At 38.3% G+C, this 22675-nt stretch overlaps 3 protein-coding genes across 4 annotated transcripts in view; 2 read left to right on the top strand and 1 right to left on the bottom strand.

The window, feature by feature from the left end:
• The window catches only part of PLEK2 (pleckstrin 2), a 23582-nt gene extending 21261 nt beyond the window's left edge, over positions 1-2321 (top strand). The window contains exons 8-9 of the mRNA XM_037503536.2: positions 426-504; positions 1210-2321. Coding sequence (XP_037359433.1) covers positions 426-504; positions 1210-1337 — 207 coding nt within the window. The 3' untranslated portion in view covers positions 1338-2321. The remainder of the gene's footprint in view (positions 1-425; positions 505-1209) is intronic.
• On the bottom strand, positions 2182-22675 carry EIF2S1 (eukaryotic translation initiation factor 2 subunit alpha). Its single transcript, XM_037503534.2, is given in 9 exon segments — positions 2182-4928; positions 5998-6141; positions 6814-6911; positions 7898-8004; positions 11677-11718; positions 11720-11826; positions 13675-13754; positions 18395-18636; positions 22199-22675. Coding segments are annotated over 8 exon segments (945 nt in total). The 5' UTR covers position 18636; positions 22199-22675; the 3' UTR covers positions 2182-4802.
• ATP6V1D (ATPase H+ transporting V1 subunit D) overlaps positions 22248-22675 on the top strand; it is a 28238-nt gene continuing 27810 nt past the window's right edge. For both annotated transcript variants that reach the window (XR_008550213.1, XM_054691180.1), the window contains exon 1: positions 22248-22446. The gene's annotated coding sequence lies outside the window, so the exon portion shown is untranslated. The remainder of the gene's footprint in view (positions 22447-22675) is intronic.

The following is a 22675-nucleotide window of genomic DNA, read 5'->3' as shown; positions in this document are numbered from 1 at the left end:
GCCATGTGTGCTTTTCATTATTTTTTTTGACAGTGTGGAGAGCAGGCGGTGTTTACTCCACTGAGCTTTAGTCAGAAACCCCCACCCTATGCCCGGAGCATGGAGCCCCCTGCGGGCAGGCCAGACCACTGGGAGGGCTGAGGTCCAGGATGGGTGTCACATTTCTGCTGCTGGCTATGAAATGAAGCCCAAGCTTCCTTACTGGTGCATAACTTGGCAAAGAGACATCTAAGTTCAGCCTCATCGGCTGTTACAGTAACTCTGACTGACTGACTTTGCTGACCCGAGGTGGTTATCACTCAGATGATGTATAATAATAGTAATAATGTGGAATAGTAATAACGATGTGTAGTAATAACAGGCGAGAGTGTAACTTTCCTTTTATGCATTCACACAATTCCTAACCAAGTCTCTTTCCTCTGTAGGAAGAGAACCGGCCAGTGGGTGGGTTTTCTCTTCGTGGGTCACTTGTGTCTGCTCTGGAGGATAATGGCGTTCCCACTGGTAAGGTGTAACTTCGGCCTGGTCTTTAAAGATTTCAGGCCTCCCTCCTACACGCTCAGCAAGGCTCTGCTGTTGAAGGACCGAGTTACGGGAGCTAAGTTGGGCCTTGTCAGTAACACAAGGAGTGAAGTGTTTTGAAACCAATTTCAGAATTGGTGAAAAGGGTGTGTGGGGTGTTTTAGTGATCAGTACAACTAAATCATCCTCTCCTTAATATTCACTCGGCCTCTCACTCAGATTCTGTACTTACTGGCCCAGAAGCTTCCACTTAATAACAGTAACTTACATAGTACAAAAAGGGTAGCAACACTCTTTAATCTCTATTATCACACTAAGGCAGGAAGATCGTATTCCCATTTCATGACTGTGGCAATTGAGGTTCCAGTTAAATCCCAAAGCTGTACCTGCTTCTAACATAAACATACTGGATTCCGTAATGTGACCAAAATTGTAGCTCTATGGTCAACACTGGGGGCAAGCCAAAAAGGCTTTCAAGAATGTCCGGATCTACCATTGATAGCTCTTAAGTCACAGGCAAGGGAACGGGAATGGAAGGAAAAGCTTATGTCTGGGGGGATTCCTTAATCAAATACATTTGTATTTTAGATGTCACAAGTGTTTCTATTTGTGTCTCAATTCTGACTTTCACCAGGTTCCAGCTGCAAGATATTCACTCACTGATTTTTTTTTTTTTTTCCTGCCTAGGTGTTAAAGGGAATGTCCAGGGAAATCTCTTCAAAGTGATTACTAAGGATGACATACACTATTATATCCAGGCCAGCAGCAAGGCTGAGCGAGTTGAATGGATTGAAGCTATCAAGAAGTTAACGTGACAAGGTCCTCATAGAACAGGACCAGGATTCCCCTCCTACCAGATGATACAGACGGATTCCCTGAAGAAAGGGAGTGTGTTAAGACTTTTCTTTGTATATTTTGTACTGCTTTGGAGTGAGGTGAAGTTCCTGATTACAGCCCGTCCCTTAATGCTAGAGCAGCCATGAAGTGGCAGAACCTGACTTTTGCCCATCGTCACAGCCAGCCATTCTTCAGGCAACAACATAGATTTTCCTTGTTTCAACACTAACTCGCCATGTTGTACTAATGAAACGTCTCGTGGGAGTTCTCACCCATGAAATACTGTCAATAACTCTTGACTCCTTTGGAATAAACACTGGCATTTGTTTCTGGTTATTATAATTCCTGCATAAACTTCTATAGTTTTCATACTTGAGGTTACACAAATTTTGCAAACTAATTATGGAAATATCTCAAGTGATCTGCCAGGTGATATGCTTCATCTTCAAGTGGGGGTGGTGGGAAAATTTTGGTTCAACAGAGAGTATTGTTTTGCTTTGGAAAATAAGCCTACGTAAGTATTATACATTGCAGAAAAGAAATCATGGACTCAGTTGGAAAGATTAGCCACCATACAAAAAAAAAAAAAAAAAAAAGGTAAAATTATAGCTGTGAAAAGTGGCATTCAAAGTGATGCCCAGCAAGCAAGACTTGCCAAAGGACAGAAGCAGGAGCTCTCTAAAGAACCAAAAGCTAGAACTGGGAAATGAGGCATGAAAATTAGGTTCTAAAGTAAACATTAACTGAGACAAGTAGGTACCAAGATAACTTCACCAGTCAGGGTAATCTGAAGTAGTAAAAAGTCTGCATCATATTTTTAAAAACATTTTTATTATTTTCAAGTTCATACAGTCATCTGGCACAAGTCACTGCTAGCATTCCTGCCAAGTACAAGTGCTTAGACTTCTTTTAATGAATAGGTAAGATATGTAACTTACATTTAAGGGGAATAGATACTTCCAAAGTGCTTAAGTAAAAATTTCTTAGTTTGAATTGTGTCCTCTTAATCTTGTCTTGAAAACCTAAAGGATCAGGAATTCCAAGCTAGTGAGGTTCTACTTTATTTCTTACATTGTAAGACTGCCTTTTAAAGCACCATTTCCCATTCGGCATTTCAAGGTCTAACGTCCCTGGAATTAGTTTCCTTATTGCTTTTTGAATATCAATAGGCATTGACATGAACTGAATTTGTCTGGACTCCAAATTGGCACAACTGCGCCCCACTCTGTATGAGAGCAGAATCTTCACGCATTGTAAAGTAGTTGAACTTCACTTCAAGGCAAATGAGGCAATAACTCTTGCCAAAGTACTAGCACTTGAATTTTTAAAATCCCAAAGCATTTTAATTGTTCTTGATGTTAATGTAGTTGGGTCAGGAATGTTTGAAAGTGTGGCAGCTGAAGAATAACTAATTGTACTGCTTAGCATGACTCTGCAAGTTTCCAGTGTTCCAGGATTATCCACAGATATTGGTCTCGTTTTGCTATAAAACATGAACAGTGGTTTTGAATGGTCATATTTTCTTCATGATCATTTTCAATTAATGTGATAACTGAGACCCAAACTATAGCTAATTAGCTGACAACCACTTTATTTTATTCAAACACAGAATGTAGAGATGAAATTGTCTATTATCAAGGAAGAGGCTTTGGTGGGAAAAGATCCAAGATTGGCGTTTTAAGCTAGTCAACTGTCCACCAATCTGATCCTCAAGTTATTTGGAGCAGGTGCAAACCTATCTGCAAGTGATACTTTTCAATCAGCAGAGTGTAAGTATACTTGAAGTTTAGTTAATTCTCTCCACGGTATCAGTGAGGTATTGATTGAGCTTTTCCTGTGAAGTGTCAAATCTGCAAAATTGTGGTTGAACTGAACAGAAGGCCTGCATGGAATAAAATCACTCACCATGCAGGCCAACAATCTCTCTCAACAGTTATGGCTTTTGAAGTAATTAAAAAACCCGTAAGCTAAGTAAAAATTCCATTCTCCTACTTACAGCAAATATTTAAGGAGCACCTGTTATATTTTGATGACATTCTTGATGCTGTAAGCTTTTAGATTTGTCTTTTGACCCCTCAAAAAGACAAAAGTGAAAATTATGCGCCAATTTTGAGTACAGCCAAGATTTTCCTCTAAACTCCCAGTATGGGACCTAGATATAGCTCCCTCGTGGAAATGGCTATATGGAGTTAGACTTTTGGATTTAAAAAGCTAGTAGAGGCCACTAAATTAAACAGATACACCTTTACAAATGGCACTACCTATCTTGCCAACACACTCTTTTCCAGTCCCTTTAATAGTTAAGTCTAGCTTTGGATTGACTAGGGTGAGTTAGTTTTAATCTCCTAAATAGTTAGATATCCTTCTATGAATAATTACTAAAATTAATATATATTTAATACCTCAGTTATCCTAGAGCTTAAATTTTAAAGCAGACCAAAGGAACTCGACTTTCTACACCCTGACTACTGTTAACTGTGACTTCAAAACGTGTTTGTTATCTATGGAATTTACCTTTGTGTACTTTAAAATATTAGCTCCTAAAGATAAAAATGATGAAAACATGTAGAAAAATTGTAATTGTGTTCAAAAAGATCCTTATTCTATTATAAAGAGAACTGAAGCTCTAGGTGGCACCTAGTGAATAGTCCAAAGGAAAAAAAATCAAAAGTTGGATGGTGATACTTAAAACAACTAAATTAAAGCAGCAAAAACCAAAACATAATTTACTAGCCTGAATTACAAACTCAAGACAAGCAGCTCAGTACAGTGTGATTATTTGTCCCTCCTACCAGATGTCATCAATCTCAAATAGGTAAAAGGCACACAACCAATATGTCTTTAACTGCATTTTAAGGCTTTTTCCCCCTGAAGACTCCGCTTTAACTGTACTTTCTCTAACCCCTTTGAAAGGATCTGCTGCATCAATCCTTTGGCCAGTTGCCCACACATCTAGACTAAAATGAAGATAAGAGAATGAGGTCTTAGTATTCATAACGCTTTTAACTGGTGACAAGAAGGAAGAAGCCTATAGTTAAATATCCCAGAAATTTATTTAATGTTTGCTTGATACATTTTATATAGAAAGGTTCAGACTATTTGCTTTGGGTGCCTCTGGAAATCTCATGGAGGCACTAAACTACAAAGGGGTGCCAATCTGGAGACATCAGAAATGGGAATCACAAGCCCAATTTTATGACTTTTAAATATTTGTCTCTAGTAAAATCAAGCCACTCCCTCAAAAAGTGCTCAATGTGTTGGAGCTAATGTGTGAAAACAGCTGGCATTCAGGAGGGCATTTGGTCTGTTGGAACATTTAAATACTTGGAAATAAAAAATATTCAGCTTTGAAGTTTTCAATACTGGAAAACTTTCAAGTCTAGGGTTTACAGCAAGAAGGGCTGTTTTGTATTCCTTAAACTGGACTCTTGTTTTCCACAAAGTTAATCTTCAGCTTTGGCTTCCATTTCTTCTGCATCATCATCTCCATCCACTTCTGCATTCTCTCTCTCAAGCCTTTCCAGCTGCCTTGCAAGTTCAGTCTCATCTGTGTCTGTGACCACTTTGGGCTGTGGAAGCAGAGGCATAATTTCAAAGCAAAGTAGTTAAACAGTACACAAATGCAAAGTCAATTACTATTACTGCCTACTATTTTCTCTTAAACACTTTGCTTTCTGACAACTTTGCTGTACATGTTCACTTTTGAGTGATGACACATCACTAATCAATTTCTTAACAAAAGAAATGTACAAGAACAAAAAAATAGAAAAAAGAAATGTGCATATTGCATACATTAAAACAGAATACTATTTTCTGTTATTTTTACAAACTCAAAATGAAAATAATCTCGGTGATTGCATCCTCTGAACCCACAAAAAGATGTCCTGTAAAATTGCATCTTTCGGGTTCAGAATAAATTACTATTCCTTTCCACAGAAGGAATAATTATATGTATGTAATATTAGTATATGAGGAAAATACAGGAGATGGCTCGTTTCTAAATCCTGAGATCAAATTTTAAGCATTCCACATTAAGTTCTCACAATAGCTATTCACTCATTTTCATTGTCTATTTTTTTCCCTCCTAGGGCTGGGGAAGAGAAACCTAACACCGTAAGTTTTCATAGTCCTGAATACCCATTGTACAAAACAGTTTTTATTTACTGAAAAAAAGTCCTTTTAGGAACCCACTGAGACAGTGGTTACTTTATGCTTATCAGGGTCATGATCTTCAATGTATCTTTAAAACTAAAAGGCAATGATTATGATTTTAGAATATAAATCATTTAAATGATTTAATTTCTTAAAAATTTTAGAACAAGGAGGGCCCCCCCGGTGGCGCAGCGGTTGAGCACTGGGTTGCGAAGCTGCCCGCAGCTTCTGCAGCACTGGTTTGATCCCCGGCTGCTCCCCGGCCACCGGAGGAGGGTCCCACATGGCGCGCAGACCTCTCCTGCCGCCCGCTGCTCCCCTCAGCAGTGTGCTTCGGTCCTTCTGCCTGCTCTGCTCCCCGCTCTGGCTCTGGTGAATTCTCTCACCCTCCCACGCTTCTGAATGTACCCCGTGCTTGTATAAATAAATAGATAAATCTTTAAAAAAAAAAATTTTAGAACAAGGCATAAATAATATTAATCTCACCTCCATTTGCACATTGAAGACACCCCTCTTTTCCTCAATCTTTTCTTTGATAACAGCCATAGCCTGATTGAGGACAGAGAGGCCTTCTGTTCTCTCCAGGGTTGTTGTAGTCATCACATACCGAGGAGGAGCTATTAGATTAATCTATGGAAGAAAGACAAAAATTTAATTATGAATGTACCTACAGAACACCTAACTATTGGGATGTCTGAGAATTGCTTTGTTAATCTGCTGCCTTAACAAATCACCCCAAAACTCAATAGGACAGGAATCTGGAGTGGCTTGTTAATGAAACAAAAGCTAAATGATAAGTAATTTAACCCTGTAGTATAAACAATGCACTGCAATACCAAGTATGAAGAATTATGACTTCTGGGTGTCTGAACTAATCCTAGACATCATCAGCATAACAGATAACCTGTCACTAAACAAACAAAAATTCCTATTTGGTCCTAAACTGATAAAAGAAATTCTTCTAAGAGATTCTGAACAACCATCACCCAGTTAATTTTACTAACAAATAATTCAGACCAAACCACCTAAAAGTTGTGTGAATATGAGAGAATACTATGAGCATTATGGGCACACATAATCCTTTTTACTGTAAAGGAGTCTTCTAAATACCAACAGCCACCCCACCCCACCCCACCCCATGACAGCAGCAGTAGCTACAACAAAAAGTCTAGGCATAAGTTGTAAATATACCCTAGAAATATTACAACTTTTCATAACATTTGCTAAGAAATAAAATCATAAAAAACATCTGACTTGGCTTAGAGGGCTGTGCAGCAGCAAGGGAGAAAACCGATGACTCACTTTGATGGGCATAGTTTCTGTAGAACAATTCAAACCTGCTCTCAGGGCTTCTTTCACAGCATCAATGCCTTCATAACCATAACAAGCCACTTCAATATCTGAAATTATAAAAATTCAAAATTTTACACCAAAAATTTCTCAAAAAAAGTTTGCTTTACAGAACCTTCACAGAACACTTACATATAAATAAGTGCACATGTATAAGGGTGTTAATTTGTAGTTTTTTTTTAATATTAAAAACTGGCTCAACCTAAATGTTCTTTTAAGAGGGCAGTGGTTACTGTTAAGATTTATCAGTGTATGTAGTACTACCTAGCCATTAAAAAGAATGAGAAGGTTCCTGTGCTCTGCATGAAAGGGCAGCTATGATACACCAAGTAGAAAACAATAGTCAGAAAAAACTTACATAGTATGATTCCATTATTGTAAAAATAAAAAATTAAATCCAAATATACACCACATAATTCCTCAATAGCATATGTGTATAGGAAAAATGTCTTAAAAGAATACATTACAAACAATGAGGGCCTCCCTGGTGGCGCAAGCACTATGAAGCTATCCACAGCCTCTGCAGCAAGAGTTTGATACCTGGCCAGCCAGGGAGCCACCCACATGGCACAGCAGACCTCTCCTGTCTTGTCCGCTGCTCCCCTCAGCAGTGTACTTCAGTCAATCTGCCTGTTCTGTTCCCAGCTCTGTCTCTGGTGAATCCTCTCACCCCCTGCACCTCTGGCCTGTACCCTGTTCTTGTAAGCATACATAAATAAATCTTAAAAAAAAAAAAAAATACAAACAATAAACAGGCTAAGAATACTTTAAAGTATACACTAAACCAAAATAAACTCCCCTTTGTTTTTTTAAAAAAGGGCTAACTTAAGGTTAGCTGAACTCAAATCAGTTTTCATTTGAGTTGATTTAAATACACAATTCAGCAGAAGTAGAAATAATGTTTTTCTGTTATAAAAAATAAGCTTTTAGAAAAATGTACAGATGTTGATGTAGGAACATATTCTTTGGTAAGGCTTATTAACAACTTTTTTGATACATGCAAAATATTTTACACATCATTAAAAAAATCCTTTACCTGCTCGAATTTTGACAGCTTGTGGGGTCAAACGCCTATTAATATTGTTAATGAGTACTTCCCGTTCATCTTCATTCAAATCTAAACTATCCAAAATAGATGGATCTCTGATAAAAAACAAACAAATCCCCAAATCAAAAAACAGCAAAAAAGGTCAAGGTTACTTTATTGATAAATTGCAATTATTAAATATAATACTGCAGAGAATATTTAAGAGTAAGGCTTTAGTATCAGAATTAGAGTTCAAATCTTAGCTCTGCACTTTAATAACGATGTTTTGTTGGGTCTTTCTAGATCTGTTTCCAAATTTGTAAAATGAAAGAGAAATGAATCCTGTGAAATATCACAGGATTATGGAATTAAATGAGACAGGAAAAGTGAAAAACTTAGCAGTATATAACAAATAGGAAACATCCAATTAGCAATCTGTCTAAAGCAAGCAATTTAAAATGTCTCCTAATATATTTGACACCATGTAACCAATGTAACCAGCAGTCCCTGCTTCAAGGCTTATGATTCATCCTGGAAAAAGAACAACATGGGAGAAAAATTTCAAAGAGAAGAGTGCATCCCTGCACTTCAGGCAAGTAAAGTACTAGTTCCAATTAGTAGGGCCAGGAAGGACTTCATGGATAAAGTGGTATTTCATCTAACTCTCCTAAGTCCCACAACACAGGGACCAGGGTCTACTGAACAAATGAAAAAAAAAAAAGAAAAAATTCACTAAAAGAATGGTAGGACTTTAACAAGCAAAAGAAGAATTATTGGAAGAAAGGCAGCGATGATGTATCAAAAAAGGAATGGCACAAGCAAGCATCAGGCTTAAAAAGGATAGATTAAGAAGTACAAGGCAAAAGAATGTGGATGGAGGGAGGGAATTTTCATTCAGCTAATGCTGCCTACAAAACGGCGAGAAGAGAAACCAACAGGAAATGGGCAAATGCAATGAAGAAAGGCTTCATAGAATACGAGGGATCAATAAACTTATGAAAAGCTGCTAATTTTACCAACAACCAGTAGAATGCAAGCTAAAATAAGACACAATTGTACATCCACCAGTTTGGCTTAAGGAAAAAAAAAGATGATGTATACCAAATGTTGGTGAGAATGAAAGGACAAACACTCACTCATACAACTGCTAGAGGGAATAGAAATTGTAGAACCAATTTGGAGAGTACTTTAGCAAAACTGGGTAAATCTAAAGGTGTATATATCAATGCTATGACCCAACAATTCTATTCCTAGGTATATACCTTAGAAACGTGAAAATTTATGAAGACATGTATGTGGATTTTCATTATAGAATTGTTTCAAAAACAGGGGGAAGGGATAGGGGAGATTTCCTAAATATCTCTTAATAGGGGAACAGAGAAAGTATATTCTTACAATGATATACTACATAGAAAATAAAGAGTGGTATAATTTATCCCTTTGGGGAAGTCCTGCTTAATTACAGCCTTACGAAAAAGCGAGGTATAGAAAGATACGACAATTAATTTTAGACACAAAAACCATTATATAGGTACTTTACACTGTATTACAACCATGAAACAAAATAATGATTCATACTAATTTCAGAATAGTGGTTACCACTGATGTTTGTAGGGAAAAATGGATTGGGAAGGTTAAAATACTGCTTACAGCTACCTCAGAAATTTTATTTCTTAATTAAAAAAAAGCGCTGGGTTGCGAAAAAATCATGGTGCGCAGAAGCAGCAGTGTAGCATTCTCTCATCTGACTGTACCCATATAAATATATATTATATATATATATATATATATATATATATATATATCATTAGTTAAACCTGGATGGCCACTACATGATTGAGTATATATATATATATATATATATATCATTAGTTAAACCTGGATGGCCACTACATGATTGATGAAGCAAAAGAAGAATGTCCAAAGAAAAGGGAATAATGCATGTGAAAGTTAACTGGAGAGGGATGCTAGAGGTAACTAGGGCCAGATGATGACAGCAAGCCACGTTAAAAGGTATACTGATGGAGGAGTGCAGGACTGAAGTCAGAGAGAACAGAAATACAAAGCAGAGCTTAACGATTAGTTGTACAAAAATCTGGGTGGAGCCAAAATGCCTGGGTTTGAGTCTTGGCTCTACCATCTGCTAGCTGTGTAAAATTGGAAAAATTATTTTATCTTTGTCTCAATTTTCTCACCCATAAGATAAGCATAATAATAGCACTTATACCACAAATTGCTGTGAGAATTAAATAAAGGTTAGCAATTATTTTCACCTTTCCCATGTGATATTAAAAGAAAGTCACATGGGGGGGGGCCTGGGGCAGGAGTGAGGGAGGCAGGGATAGGTGAATTGGAAGGGATTTGGAGTTGGCTTGTTGTAGGATCTAAAAGAAGCACGTGGCATCCGGCCATTCTGAGGGTTCAGGGGACCAATATCCTTTGGAAGCACAAAGGTTGAGAAAGTAACCTCAGTGACTAGTGAGAATGCTTGAAGAACACTAACATTTAGACAGGAATAGGAGGTTAAGAGTTTATTAAAAAAGAGACTCTTAGTACAGAGAACTGAAGGAGTCTGGCTGTTAAAAGAAGACTATGCCATGTTTGCTACACAGTAGAGGGAAAGTTGAGAAGACTTTTTTTTAGTATAAGTGAGAGAAATCAGAGTATATATTTATGCTGATGGTGCAAAACCAACAAAGGGAAAGGCTGAAGACTCGAGAGAGGGAAAAAATGATAGCAAGCAATCCCTGAGCAGTACCTGGGCAAAGGAGGTTGGCTTAATTTAACAGAAAGAAAGATATGAACCCCAGTGTGATAAGAGGTAATGACAAATGAGAGGGAGATAAGTTTGCTGCGATAGAGGAAGAAAGAAGCAATGGCTTCTATTTTCTTTATAAACTAGGAAGCGAGCACACCACCTAAATGAAAGGAGTATCCGAGAAAGAGAGAAACTCCAAAAGAGCTAGTCCCCAAAGAGCTGAGCTGACCAGGAGCAGAGAAGGTCCAGCTGAGGCTGGGGACCATGAATATACAGTGGCACCAACCTGCAAGATTCTGTTTTTTCCTAGCAGCACCCAGAAGACTCTGAGTACAGAGAAGGCAGGAACATGGATCAAGGGCTGGATGTAACAGAAGGAAAAACAGGGCAAAGAGCTCATGATATTGGCAAGAAAGTTGTTCAAAAGATAGATCATGGTATATATATGCTTAAACAAGAAAAGGCAGGAAAAAATGAAGAGACAGGAAGAAAGTAAAGGTTTGGAATCAGAGCCTGACAGTAATTAAGATGGCACAGAACTAACTGTGGGAGCTGGATTAACAGGAGGCTGTGTTAAAAGAACAGAATGCTGAAGTAAAGGTTATGATACACAGCTCGCAGGGCAAATTCTGATAATAATAAGACCAGAGCAAGCCAACATGGAAAACTGGCTAAAGGGGCATAGACTGAATTCTAAGGAACTGAGGTAGATGAGAAGTTAATTTTAGATGAGATATCTACATTGGCCTGAAGACACCTAGGATAATAACAAAATAGGAAAGAAAAATGTGTAAGGGAGCAGTGTGAGGTGAGACCATTTGGTTTATGAAGGCATATAACTATGTTACACAAAATTCTATAGGCTTGGGTATATAGGATTGGCCTTTTATAGTGAAATATTCTAATCTAAATTTGGCAAGCACTTATAACACATGGATATTGTGTGATTAATTGTCAGGCTCTCAGCCCATGTGCTAGACCCAGCAGTTGTGATATCAAGGTAGAAGCAGAGCCAAGAAGGTGTTCTTACGAGACAGCATGCTTAAACGCATCATAGGCACCGTATCCAGGTTTTGTACTTGTCATCAAAGACCCAGGCAGTCCTCTGGAACAGGCTTTCCAGCTGCTCATCCTTGGTGTACTCTAACACCTCAGCAACATGACGAAGAATACTATAAACCTACAAACAAAATCCAGAGGTGAACAATTCAAAGGTAAGAGATCTATAAAAAACTAGGTGTTTTACATTTCAATAGATAGTATATAAAAAGCAAACTGCTGGTTAGTTTAACTGCAATAATTACTTAACAACAAAAGACTGCCATACCACATACTCTTTCTCCAAAGAGAAGTATCTTATTTCATGGACACAACAAAAGTTATAGAAAATAGTATAAATCTAATCTAGTCTAAACCAGATCAAGTCTTGCCTCTGGGATAATTAACCTATCTGAATGTTTCCTTACCTGGAAAAGAGAGATACTAGTATCTCTCCTTACTTCAGAAACCTTAAATATATATAAAGAGCATATTCGATAAATGGAAAACATCATACAAATCCCCTTATACAAATGTAAGCTCTGACTACTACCTTTCATATGAGAGCATGCACCCAAGACTGAGATTTTAGTAATCTTTCTGATCGGTTATCATTGAATCCTATCCAGTCTAACCATGGCTGCCAAGCAATTTTTCTACTCTCCTAAAACCAAAGGGCTTAGAAAGAGAAAGAGTGTAAGGAAGGAGGTTCTTGTGCTAATTACACATGAAATCTGAGGAAAGGTACTAAATTCGGTATTTCATTCTGCCATCTTATTTTGACAATATGATAGGGGAAAGAAACAAGAGCAGTGGTTCTCAAATTTGGATCCTCAAACTTGGTGTGACTTGAGATCCTGCATTCTAGTCAGCTGTGTGGTGATGCTAAAACTTGGTTCAGAGACTACGTTCTGAGTGGTAAGGTCCTAAGAATTTACTAAAAAGGGATCTTGCTGATGCCTCTGGCCTGTACCCCAGTTCTTGTATAAAAATAAAGCTTTTAAAAAATAATAAGAAAAATAAAAATAAAACAGAGAACCAGCATGTTTGCTTAAAAACAAAAAAACAAAACAAAACAAAACAAAACAAAAAAACAAACCACCAAACGAGTAAGCACATTATTAAAATGAAGGGAAAGGCTCGGGTAAATGGTCTGATAGTTTTAAAAAAGATTTTTATTCTTTTTTACTATGGTTAATAAGCAAGATTTTAAAAATCTTTTCTTTATTTGAACAGTTTTCTTGGCATTTTGTGTTGAGGACAGGAATGAATATAATATACATGGCAGAAGAGAGCAAAGGACACAAAAGAGCAAAGAACAGAAACAATGGAAATAGTGCCATTAAGAATCAAGGATCTAGGGAATAAAGGATAATTTAAAAAGGGCAAGAGAACAGAAAAAGAACATGAAGAATGAAGAAACGGTGGTTCTTGCTTCGTTAGTGCTTACTCTGGATAAGTGAGCAGGAAATTTTAGCAAAAAATAGTAATACAAATAACTAACAAACTGGGGGTACGGGTGGTGGGGAAGGATATGAGGGGGAGGGATCTAATAATAGGACTTGACTTACCTTCCTGGATTCACACATTTTTTATATAATCTTTCTCATTCTTAACATATACCTGCTGGTTTTTTCCTGTGATACTTATTCCATATCAGAGATGAAAGTCAAGAACAATATATTGTCAAATCAGCTGATGTTAGCCATTGTTAATTTAATCAAAAACAGCTTAAACACTAACATCCTGCATTGATTTGTGAACATTAAATAAGCAGTGCTTGAAGGAACTAACAACATGAGATTAAAAACACTGTAATTAAGTCGAAATTAAGTCTTCAAATTATATGACACAAAATTGGAAACAGGAATAAAGAATTACAAAAAACGTAAGTTTTGTTTTTTATTTTTCTGTCAGGAATATAACATACTAATTATTATTAAACACATCCACCCAACAGTGGACTAATATGACTCAAAAATCTACTTACAGTTTTGGACTTGGTGAATTTATCTTCACACTTGATTGCTTCCTCTGGAGAAACTCTTCTTTTTGACAAATCAATATAGCCTGTGTAAGAAAATTTTCATAAAAATGAACTGTCCAGGTGCCAGCAAACAACTGTAACAAATTTGGTTGGGATACTTACACTTATTCCCCATTAAAATCCCATAAAAATAGTATCACAGAGAAAGTACAAGATGAGGTTTTGGTTTTCAGAAATGCATCTTTATTATCACGTAACTGTGTATTCTCTATGACCTCCTTGCAGGAATTAGTAATTTTTAATTATCCAAATGAATGTTAGCCAAAACATTCTGTATTTGTTTATTTGGCATCTATTCATCAAAGGGTCAACTGCATTTTATTAATGCAATTGTATTCTCTGATATTTGTGTCCTGGATCATTGGTGACTATTCCCTCCATACTCTCTCCCTTCCCAGACCAGTCTTTTCATAGACAGCTAAGGGCTTACCTGGAGCAGCATTTCATATACTAACTAACCAATCAAGAGCCCACAACTCCAACCATCTCATTAAACTTTCACAACAAGCCAATACTGCCTTTGTCCAAAATCAACCCAGAGCCAGACCAGATAGGCTCGATGCCTCGGGCCTATCAAAACTATTCAACCAAAACAACCCTACATTGCTTACTCCAATCTGCCCTGTGTTTCTTTCTTTCTTTTTTTTAAAGGTTTTTTTTCTTATTTATGCATACAAGAGCTGGGGAATAGGCCAGAGGCCTGGAGAGAGGATTCACCAGAGACAGAGTGGGGAACAGAACAGGCAGATTATGGAAGTACACTGCTGAGGGGAGCAGTGGGCGAGTCAGGAGAGGGCCTTGTGTTTCTTGTGGAAACCTCAATTAAGGCTCTGGCTTAGGATTTCTCCTTGATCTTTCTGCCTCTTGACCAAAATTGTTATTTCTAGGGGCTCTGAGTGACACAGTATGTCCCCATCTCTTGGGAAACTTAGTAAAAATTTTATTTCACTGACATTGGGCTATCCATGTCATTACTCAGCCAACTCCATATAGTAATACCCCCAAGGTAGATATTGAGACAAGGAGTTATTTGAATTTTAAAGAATTTAAGGGAGAAAAACGGGTTTTTACATTTATCCACATATTTTTCATTTCAGGCCTTAAAAATTCATCTTACTATTTATTATAATGTAGGTCTATTTGGTAATAAAGACTTAGGTTCTCTTTACTTGGAAATACTTTCATTTTTACATTCACTGAATATTTTCTTTAGGCATAGAATTTAGCTTGACAGTTCTTTTCTTTCAGTGCTTTAAAGATGTCATTCAATGCTCTGATCTCTACTATTCCATTAAGAATGCCACAGTAATTTGTACGACTCTTCCTCTTTAATTAATCTGTCATTTCCTCTGGCTACTTTCAAGATTTTCTCATTATCTCTGTCTTTTGTTTGATGTGCTTAGATGTAATCTTAGTAGTATTTATCCTGCTTGAGGTTTGCCAAATTTCTCCAATTTGTGTATTTTTCCAGCAAATACAGGAAACTTTTGGCCACAATTTCTTCTCTTCTTTTGAACAGAGCTTTTCATATTTGATAGGTCATTTTCCTCCTATTATTCAGAATGGCTCATTTCCAGTGAACTATAATCCAAGTTTTAGTGAATCTTCTGTGATCCTCAAACTGCTATTAGTCCATGCAGTGAAATTTTTAGACATTATACTTTTTAGTTCTAGAATTTATATTTAGTTCTTTGTGAGAATTTCTAATTTCCCTACTAAGATTTCACTTTGTTCATTCATTGCAAGCACATGCTCCTAAGATACTTAGACAGTTATAACATCTGTTTTAAAACCCTTATCTGTGGACCTCCCCTTGGTGGCGCAGGAATGAGCGCTGGGCTGCGAAGCTGCCCACAGCCTCTGCAGCGCTGGTTTGATCCCTGGCCCCCAGTGAGGGTCCCACAGGGTGCGCAGACCTTTCCTGTAGCGCCCGCTGCTCCCCTCAGCAGTGTGCTTCGTCAGTCTGCCTGTTCTGCTCCCCGCTCTGGCTCTGGTGCATTCTCTCACCCTCCCGCGCTTCTGACTGTAACCAGTGCTTGTATAAATAAATAAATAAGTCTCAACAGATTGTCTTTCCTCTTCTGTATGGGTCATACTTTCCTGTTTTTTTCAAATGTTACCAATTTTGGATTGTATGTTAATGATGATGTGACAGACTGAGTTCCTTTAAGTTCCTCTTTTTTTAAAAAAAATTAATTTATTTATTTATACAAGCACTGGGTACAGTCAGAAGCGCGGGAGAGTGAGAGAATTCACAAGTACACTGCTGAGGGGAGCAGCAGGAGAGGTCTGCGCGCCATGCGGGACCCTCCTCCAGTGGCCGGGGAGCAGCCGGGGATCGAACCAGCGCTGCAGAGGCTGCAGGCAGCTTCGCAACCCAGCACTCAACCGCTGTGCCACCAGGGAGGCCCCCTTTAAGTTCCTCTTAAGGATACTGACTTTTGGCACAGCAGGCAGTTAACTTGTTTGGGTTTATAACTATAGGTTCTGTTTTCCCAGGTGGAAAGCAACTGAAATTTGTTTAGATATTTTACCCTGTTGGCTGTTTACAATCTACCCAGTGATTTGTAGTTCAAGGATCAACCAGACTTGAGTGGAATTTATATGTAAAATTTGGGGCTATTCTTTCTCCAATCCCTGTAACTACTTTCTATAGGCTATGGTTGTCCAGAACTCTCATCTCTGGTTCTCACACTATTTAATTTAGTAGGTTAATTATTTATTCAACTCTAAAATGTTAGCTTCCCTACTTGACTGTCTGTATTCAGACAAAAAAGGTGTAAAACTTATCAGGGAAATTCCTTTTTTTCTAACTATCAATTTGCCTTCAGTTTTGGCCTGCTTTTGGTTGGCCAAAGCCAGAATTTAGAGCAGTTATGATGAAAGGTCTAGTAGGACCTACCTTCTACTATCAGAAATGGATCTCCTTTATAGGCTTTTCTGCACTTTGCTTTATTTCCCCCCTTATCAATGAGATCTTTCCATATCAAAATATTTACCTTATTCTGTATAAAACTGCATTGCATGGATGAGTCATGATTTATTTAACCATAGTTTTGATTGCTGTCTGTTTTTATTATTTTTTTTAAAAAGATTTATTATTTATTTATTTATCTGTTTATTTATTTATACAAGCACTGGGGTACAGTCGGAAGCACGGGAGGGTGAGAGAATTCACCAGAGCCAGAGTGGGGAGCAGAACAGGCAGAGTGATGAAATACACTGCTGAGGGGAGCAGCGGGCGCGGCAGGAGAGGTCTGCGCGCGCCATGTGGGACCCTCGCTGGCAGCCGGGGATCGAACTGGCGCTGCAGAGGCTGCAGGCAGCTTTGCAGCCCAGTGCTCAACTGCTGCGCCACCAGGGGAGGCCCTGCTGTCTGTTTTTAATTAACACTTATAAACAATGCCATGAAAATATTTTTGCATGTATCTATTATACTTATGTAAGTATAATTACAGTTGGAAATGTATATGATTCCTTCTTACATATATATTTTATATAACAGAAAAAGAAATACAAGGTAGGGCAGTGAATAAGGTTAGTCACAGAAATATCAATTAGGTTGGGTGAGGCAATTCAAAAAGATAAATTTAACTGATGTGCCTGGTTTTCAAGTAACAAGGTAACTATATGAAACTAACATCTAAAAAACTATAGTGAAATGACTGAAACAAATATGTCTGTTGAAACTCAAACCTACTTAATGTATTACTGCACACTGTATTTAGAAAACAATGTGTTCACAAAGGTAAAGATTTACATGGTGTCCAGAAAAAAAGGCATCTAATGATTTAAAAACGAATATTCACTTAGCACTGTCTGAAAGATCCCATAGGAACAGGGAGTCATAAGCATTCTGCTTACCAAAGAGACATTTAATACTGGACTTTGGGTGTTTATACTATATTGCTTTTTCAAAGCTTAATATAAAATAGTTCCAAAATCCACTTATCTTTGGCTCATTTCCATGCTTGTCCAATAAGCTGATTATTTTTAGCTTTAAATCAAGAAAAAAGCACCCAACAAATATAAAAGTACCAGTACTATGGTTTACCTGTCCTAACTTGGGCAACTAGAAGTCCATTATCAAGATGTTAATAACCTCTGAGGATAAAATTCAAGTTATCTGACCAACAAAAACTAGTCCTGGGATGAACAGGCATTCCTTGTTTTTACTAAGCTTCAAAAAAACTAGCTCTGTTTTTAAAACAAATTGAAGGTTTGTGGCAACTCTGTGATTAGGAAGTGTACTAGTGCCATTTTTCCAACAGTATATGCTCACTTTGTTTCTGTCATGTTTAATTAAGCTACTCATATTCTCTTTTTTAGATATAAAGCTATCATAAACGTAAGAGAATACAGTATAGTGTAAATGTAACTTTTTTATGTCCTGGGAAATAAATTCATGTGACCTGCTTCACTTCATTATCTGCAAAATCTCCAAGGCGTGCTTGCACTAATTAAATCTCTACTAACATAAGATCTTGCTTAGATAGTGAACTGGAATCCTTTCCAGACAACCTTGTATGGAAAAAAAATTTAAGTACAACAGGAGGTGATTTTTTTTTTTCCTTTTTACTGCACTGGACATTTACAAAATACATATTTTAAAATAAACCATTTTAAATCTAAAATTTATATTTTAGGTATCTTTCTCACTTACCTTTTTCTTTGTCCACTCTAATGACAACCACACATTCATTCCTGCCAATTCGGATGAGCTTGTTTATAGAACGGATTCGCCTTCTGGATAACTCACTAAGAAGAATCATGCCTTCGATATTGTTGTATTCCAACAAGCTAACATAAGCCCCCATTTCAGCAATGGACCTGACATTCACCATCACTACATCTTCCACCTCCGGAAACTTGTGTTGATAAAATCTACAACTTAGACCCGGCATTCTGCAATTTAAAGAAAAGAACCAAGTGTTCAGTTATGGTCAAAATAAAGAACTGTCAACTTTCCATACCATGCCACTGAGAGAAGTTATTAGTCTTCTCGCCCCTTAAAATTTCTTAAATGGCACCAGAAAACAAATAGATGTTCAGAAACCAAACTTTAATTTTTATTTTGCTCTACAGTTCAGTAAGGCTTGTGTGATTCTGACATTAGTTTCAGAGGAGTCATAAAAAATAATCACCATCTATAAAGTACTCTGAGACATAAAGATTAAAGGTACACATCAAGAGTAAACTACTATTTTAAAACCACCACTTTAAGAAATAACAAATGATGGGAAGCATCACTACTATTACAAACCTATCAGCAAAACTAAAGTTACTCTTTTTCCAAGTCAGCTAAGGTTGTATATGCCATCACCCATTCTATACAGGGAAGAATCTGACTACTTAAACTGTAATCAATATATCAAAGAACATACCTTCCATCATGTTACAATCAAAATTACAGTATCACATAACAGGACACAACTCTATTAATTACTAAAACTAAAATGGACTCTCTCCACTTTTTCACTCTTAAAAATTAATTCATATTTACTACAATTCCTAGTTTTATTCGTTACTCCTAAATAGTCTTCTTTTTTGTTGACTAGGTAGGCCCAATCCAGAATAGCCTTAGAGATCTCCAAATGCTTTATAGTTTGTCTCTTCTAACCTCCAAGCTTTACATTTAAACCTATTCCCTTTGATCCACCCAATCTACTTGCAACACCACTCCTTTTATGATCCACAAGCCTCAAATCAGACCATAAGAAGTATGTTTTTAAAAAGAAGCTTTCAAACTAAATCATAGTTGATGATTTTCATAACCTTAACCAATTTACTAATGTCAAATCTCAGACAGGCAGTAAAAGGACCTAAAGACCTATGAAAAAATTTGTGGTAAAACATTAAATGGCTTATCTTTTCCTTATTAACTGGAAGTAAAGCTCACATTATTTGATTTTAGAGAGAAAACATCCATATCCCACTCAGAACAACACAGTTCTGCTGCAGATTGTCTGAGAACTGCTAACTGCACCCACACATACATATCTTCCCAGTGGTATTCCCACCGGGAATATACATCTATAGGGTCTGATATGATCTGGCCACTGCCTTTCCCCCAGTCCTCGAAGAAACTAATGTTCTGTCATATACTGCTATTACAGGTAACAGTAACAATCTGAACCTATGGCGTTTGGATCCAAAAAGTCTGTATTTTAGTCCATCCAGTTTCATTTCCTCTAATATTGTTGATAAATATATTGCAATTAGAAACATCTTAAAAGACATATATTTTCCATGCTAGAACAAATTAGTGCACTGCAAATTATTGTAGTGTAACAGATTAGTGCAAACTTTCACTACATTATGTATAGTGACATTTCTTTTGTAGTTTGACAAAACAGGGATTAAGCAAATAAAGGGACGCAGACAGCCAATGCCAGAATTACCCACCAAGAAACAGCGGAGTTGGGTGTTTCATTTTTAAACAGGGCTTTTTTTTTTTCCCTTTTAAGACAACTGTTGTAAGATATCTACATGTAAAGTATTAAACTTGAGTGCTAAAAAAGTTATTTTATTTGGCAGGCAGTAAAAGGACCTAATGACCTATGAAAAAATTTGTGTTCCAATTAGGCAAGTAGCACAACTTTGGGAATAGCTCAAAAGGTGGGCTCCAGTCCCTGTTCTCCTACTCAATTAGTTGTTGTTGCTCAGGAAAGGTATTCCCATGGAACTGTAATTTCTAGTCTGGGCCACCTAAATGACAGCCTTGTGAAGTATGAGGTAAAATATATGCGAAAATATTTTGAAAAGTGTAGTGTGCTATACAAATATACGATTAAAAGGTTAAGGTGGTAGTATTTCCAATCTGTAACATAATTCATTAAAATATTATCATTGCAATATCTTCTATGTTCTAAGCACTACTGATAAATAAGAATTTAACCTAACAAATTTCAGAATGGGAAACATACCAGTAAACAATAATTGCAATATGAGGTACTATGAAAGTGGTACAGTGAAGCAATCAACTAAGGGGAAACCAAGGAACAGAAATATTAAATGATTTTCTCAAGGACAAACGCTTCACAAATTCTAGAACTGGAGCTAAAACCAAGTCCTCTGACATTAAACCCAGTGCCATTAGTTGACAGAGCCTGAGTAGTCAGAGCACTACAACACAGCATGTATTCTTTGGTAAAGAATATCCATCTTTCAAAATATATTACCTGAACGCCAAGGTAATTTCAAACACCCTGTACCGTGACTAGTTTTGCCTGGTTAACTGGTTGGCAGAGATTCCTACTAAATCAAGCATATGGTCAAGTCAACTACGTACATAGGAAATCCACATTTCTTCCAAAGTAAAGTGTATTCTGTGTTAGAGACAACTTTGGTACTAATTCCAACTCAGCTCCAACACTTATTGGGCATGCTCTAAGAATGCGTGTTTAGAACAGAAGTGCACACAAACAAAGCTTTAATACTTCTTCACTGTAGTTGAAACAAGAAGCACAAAGCTCTACAAATATTATGGTCTTTCTAAAGAACTTTTGAGACTCATTATCATTTGGCATCAGAGGAACTGAAAATATGCGGTTAAATTCTATTTTTGTAATTCCCAAACAGTTGACAGACACAGAGTTACAAGTTTTTCTCCTGGAAAGACAACTTCAATTGGGAGGGAAAAAAAATAAGACGTCGCTGAGATACAATGTTTCCTGTATAAAGTAAGTGGCCTCAGTTTGGGTGATAATAAAAGGGACATCAGGCTGAACACGTACTTAACCCTAGAGTTTCCTCATGCTTTTTGCCACGCTTCACTGTAACACCACAGCGTGCAAATTCACAGTTCCATGCTCACTGGTGCTGAAATACAGCAGACCGATACCAAGCTCCATCAACTCGTCAGCACTAAGTGTGGGTTTCATTCAGCGTGACTGACATTCTGCAGAACTGCACAACTCGAACGATAAGTTAAAACGAGCTTCAGTTGTGCAACTTCAATGATCAGATGAGTAAAGGATTCTTGGACCCTTTTCAACCCAGCTCTTTTCAACCCTGTGGCCCATCCCACAGTTCCTCGAAGTGTTCTGTCTGCTTTCCCCTGCGAGGCAGCACGGGCCGGGCCGGGAGGAAAGGCCGGGATTCTCAGGCCTGGAAAGAGCCAGAGCTCAGCGTCCTGGGGCGGGGGTGTCAGGCTGTTCTCCCGAGGTCGCCCCACCCCAAGGCACCCTGACTCCACGCATACTGAAGCGGCGGGACAGTCACTCGATCCCCTTTCCGCCCCGAGATTCCTCAGCTCGTGGAACGGCACCCCCGCAGCCCCGGAAGGCCGCCGCGGGGCCGGCGAGAGGGCCCACCGCGCAGACGGCGGGGCCGTGCCCAGACTCTTCCCGCGCAGAGACGGGAAAGGGAGGGGTGTCCGCCCGGGGCCTACCCGCCCTCGCCCACCCTCGTCACTGGACACCAGCACGGTGAGCGCAGGGAGACACCGAGGCAGGGGACTCGTCACCTGAGGTATGTGTGTGACTCCCGCAACAGGGTCCCCCGCCGCTCGCTTTAATCGGAGAGATCAGACCTGATCCGCCCGCAGCAGCCGCCGAGCCTCTCCAGCGTGCGCTTCGCTAGACCCCACGGCGCATGCGGAACCACCTCGCCTCACGCAAGCGCCGATAGAGTAAGGGCCCCTCTTCGCCACTGACCATAGAGTCTAGGTCCTCCGAGAACAGGAAGAACGTGGATCATAGGAGAATCCGAAAAGTACGTTTCCTCCCTGGCTTTATTTCTTGCTAAGTAACCTCAAAGCACGAGGAAGGGGTAAGAGTCTGATTCCTCGTCCCTGAGGCATGAATCTTCTCTCAAAGCTTCAGCCGACCATGAGGTGGCGCTGTGACCAAAGGTGACAAGTAGAGGAAGAGAAGGCGCGTACTCGTCTGTTCTTTCGCTCTGCGCGCGCAGCACTTGGCGCAGCCGCTTGGGAACTGGAGGG

The sequence above is a fragment of the Talpa occidentalis genome, unplaced genomic scaffold (assembly GCF_014898055.3).
Source record: "Talpa occidentalis isolate TD23 unplaced genomic scaffold, MPIMG_talOcc4v2.1 talOcc4.11, whole genome shotgun sequence".
NCBI lineage: Eukaryota > Metazoa > Chordata > Mammalia > Eulipotyphla > Talpidae > Talpa > Talpa occidentalis.
The sequence above is the reverse complement of the archived record's forward strand: the minus strand, read 5'-3'. Positions and strand labels throughout refer to the sequence as shown.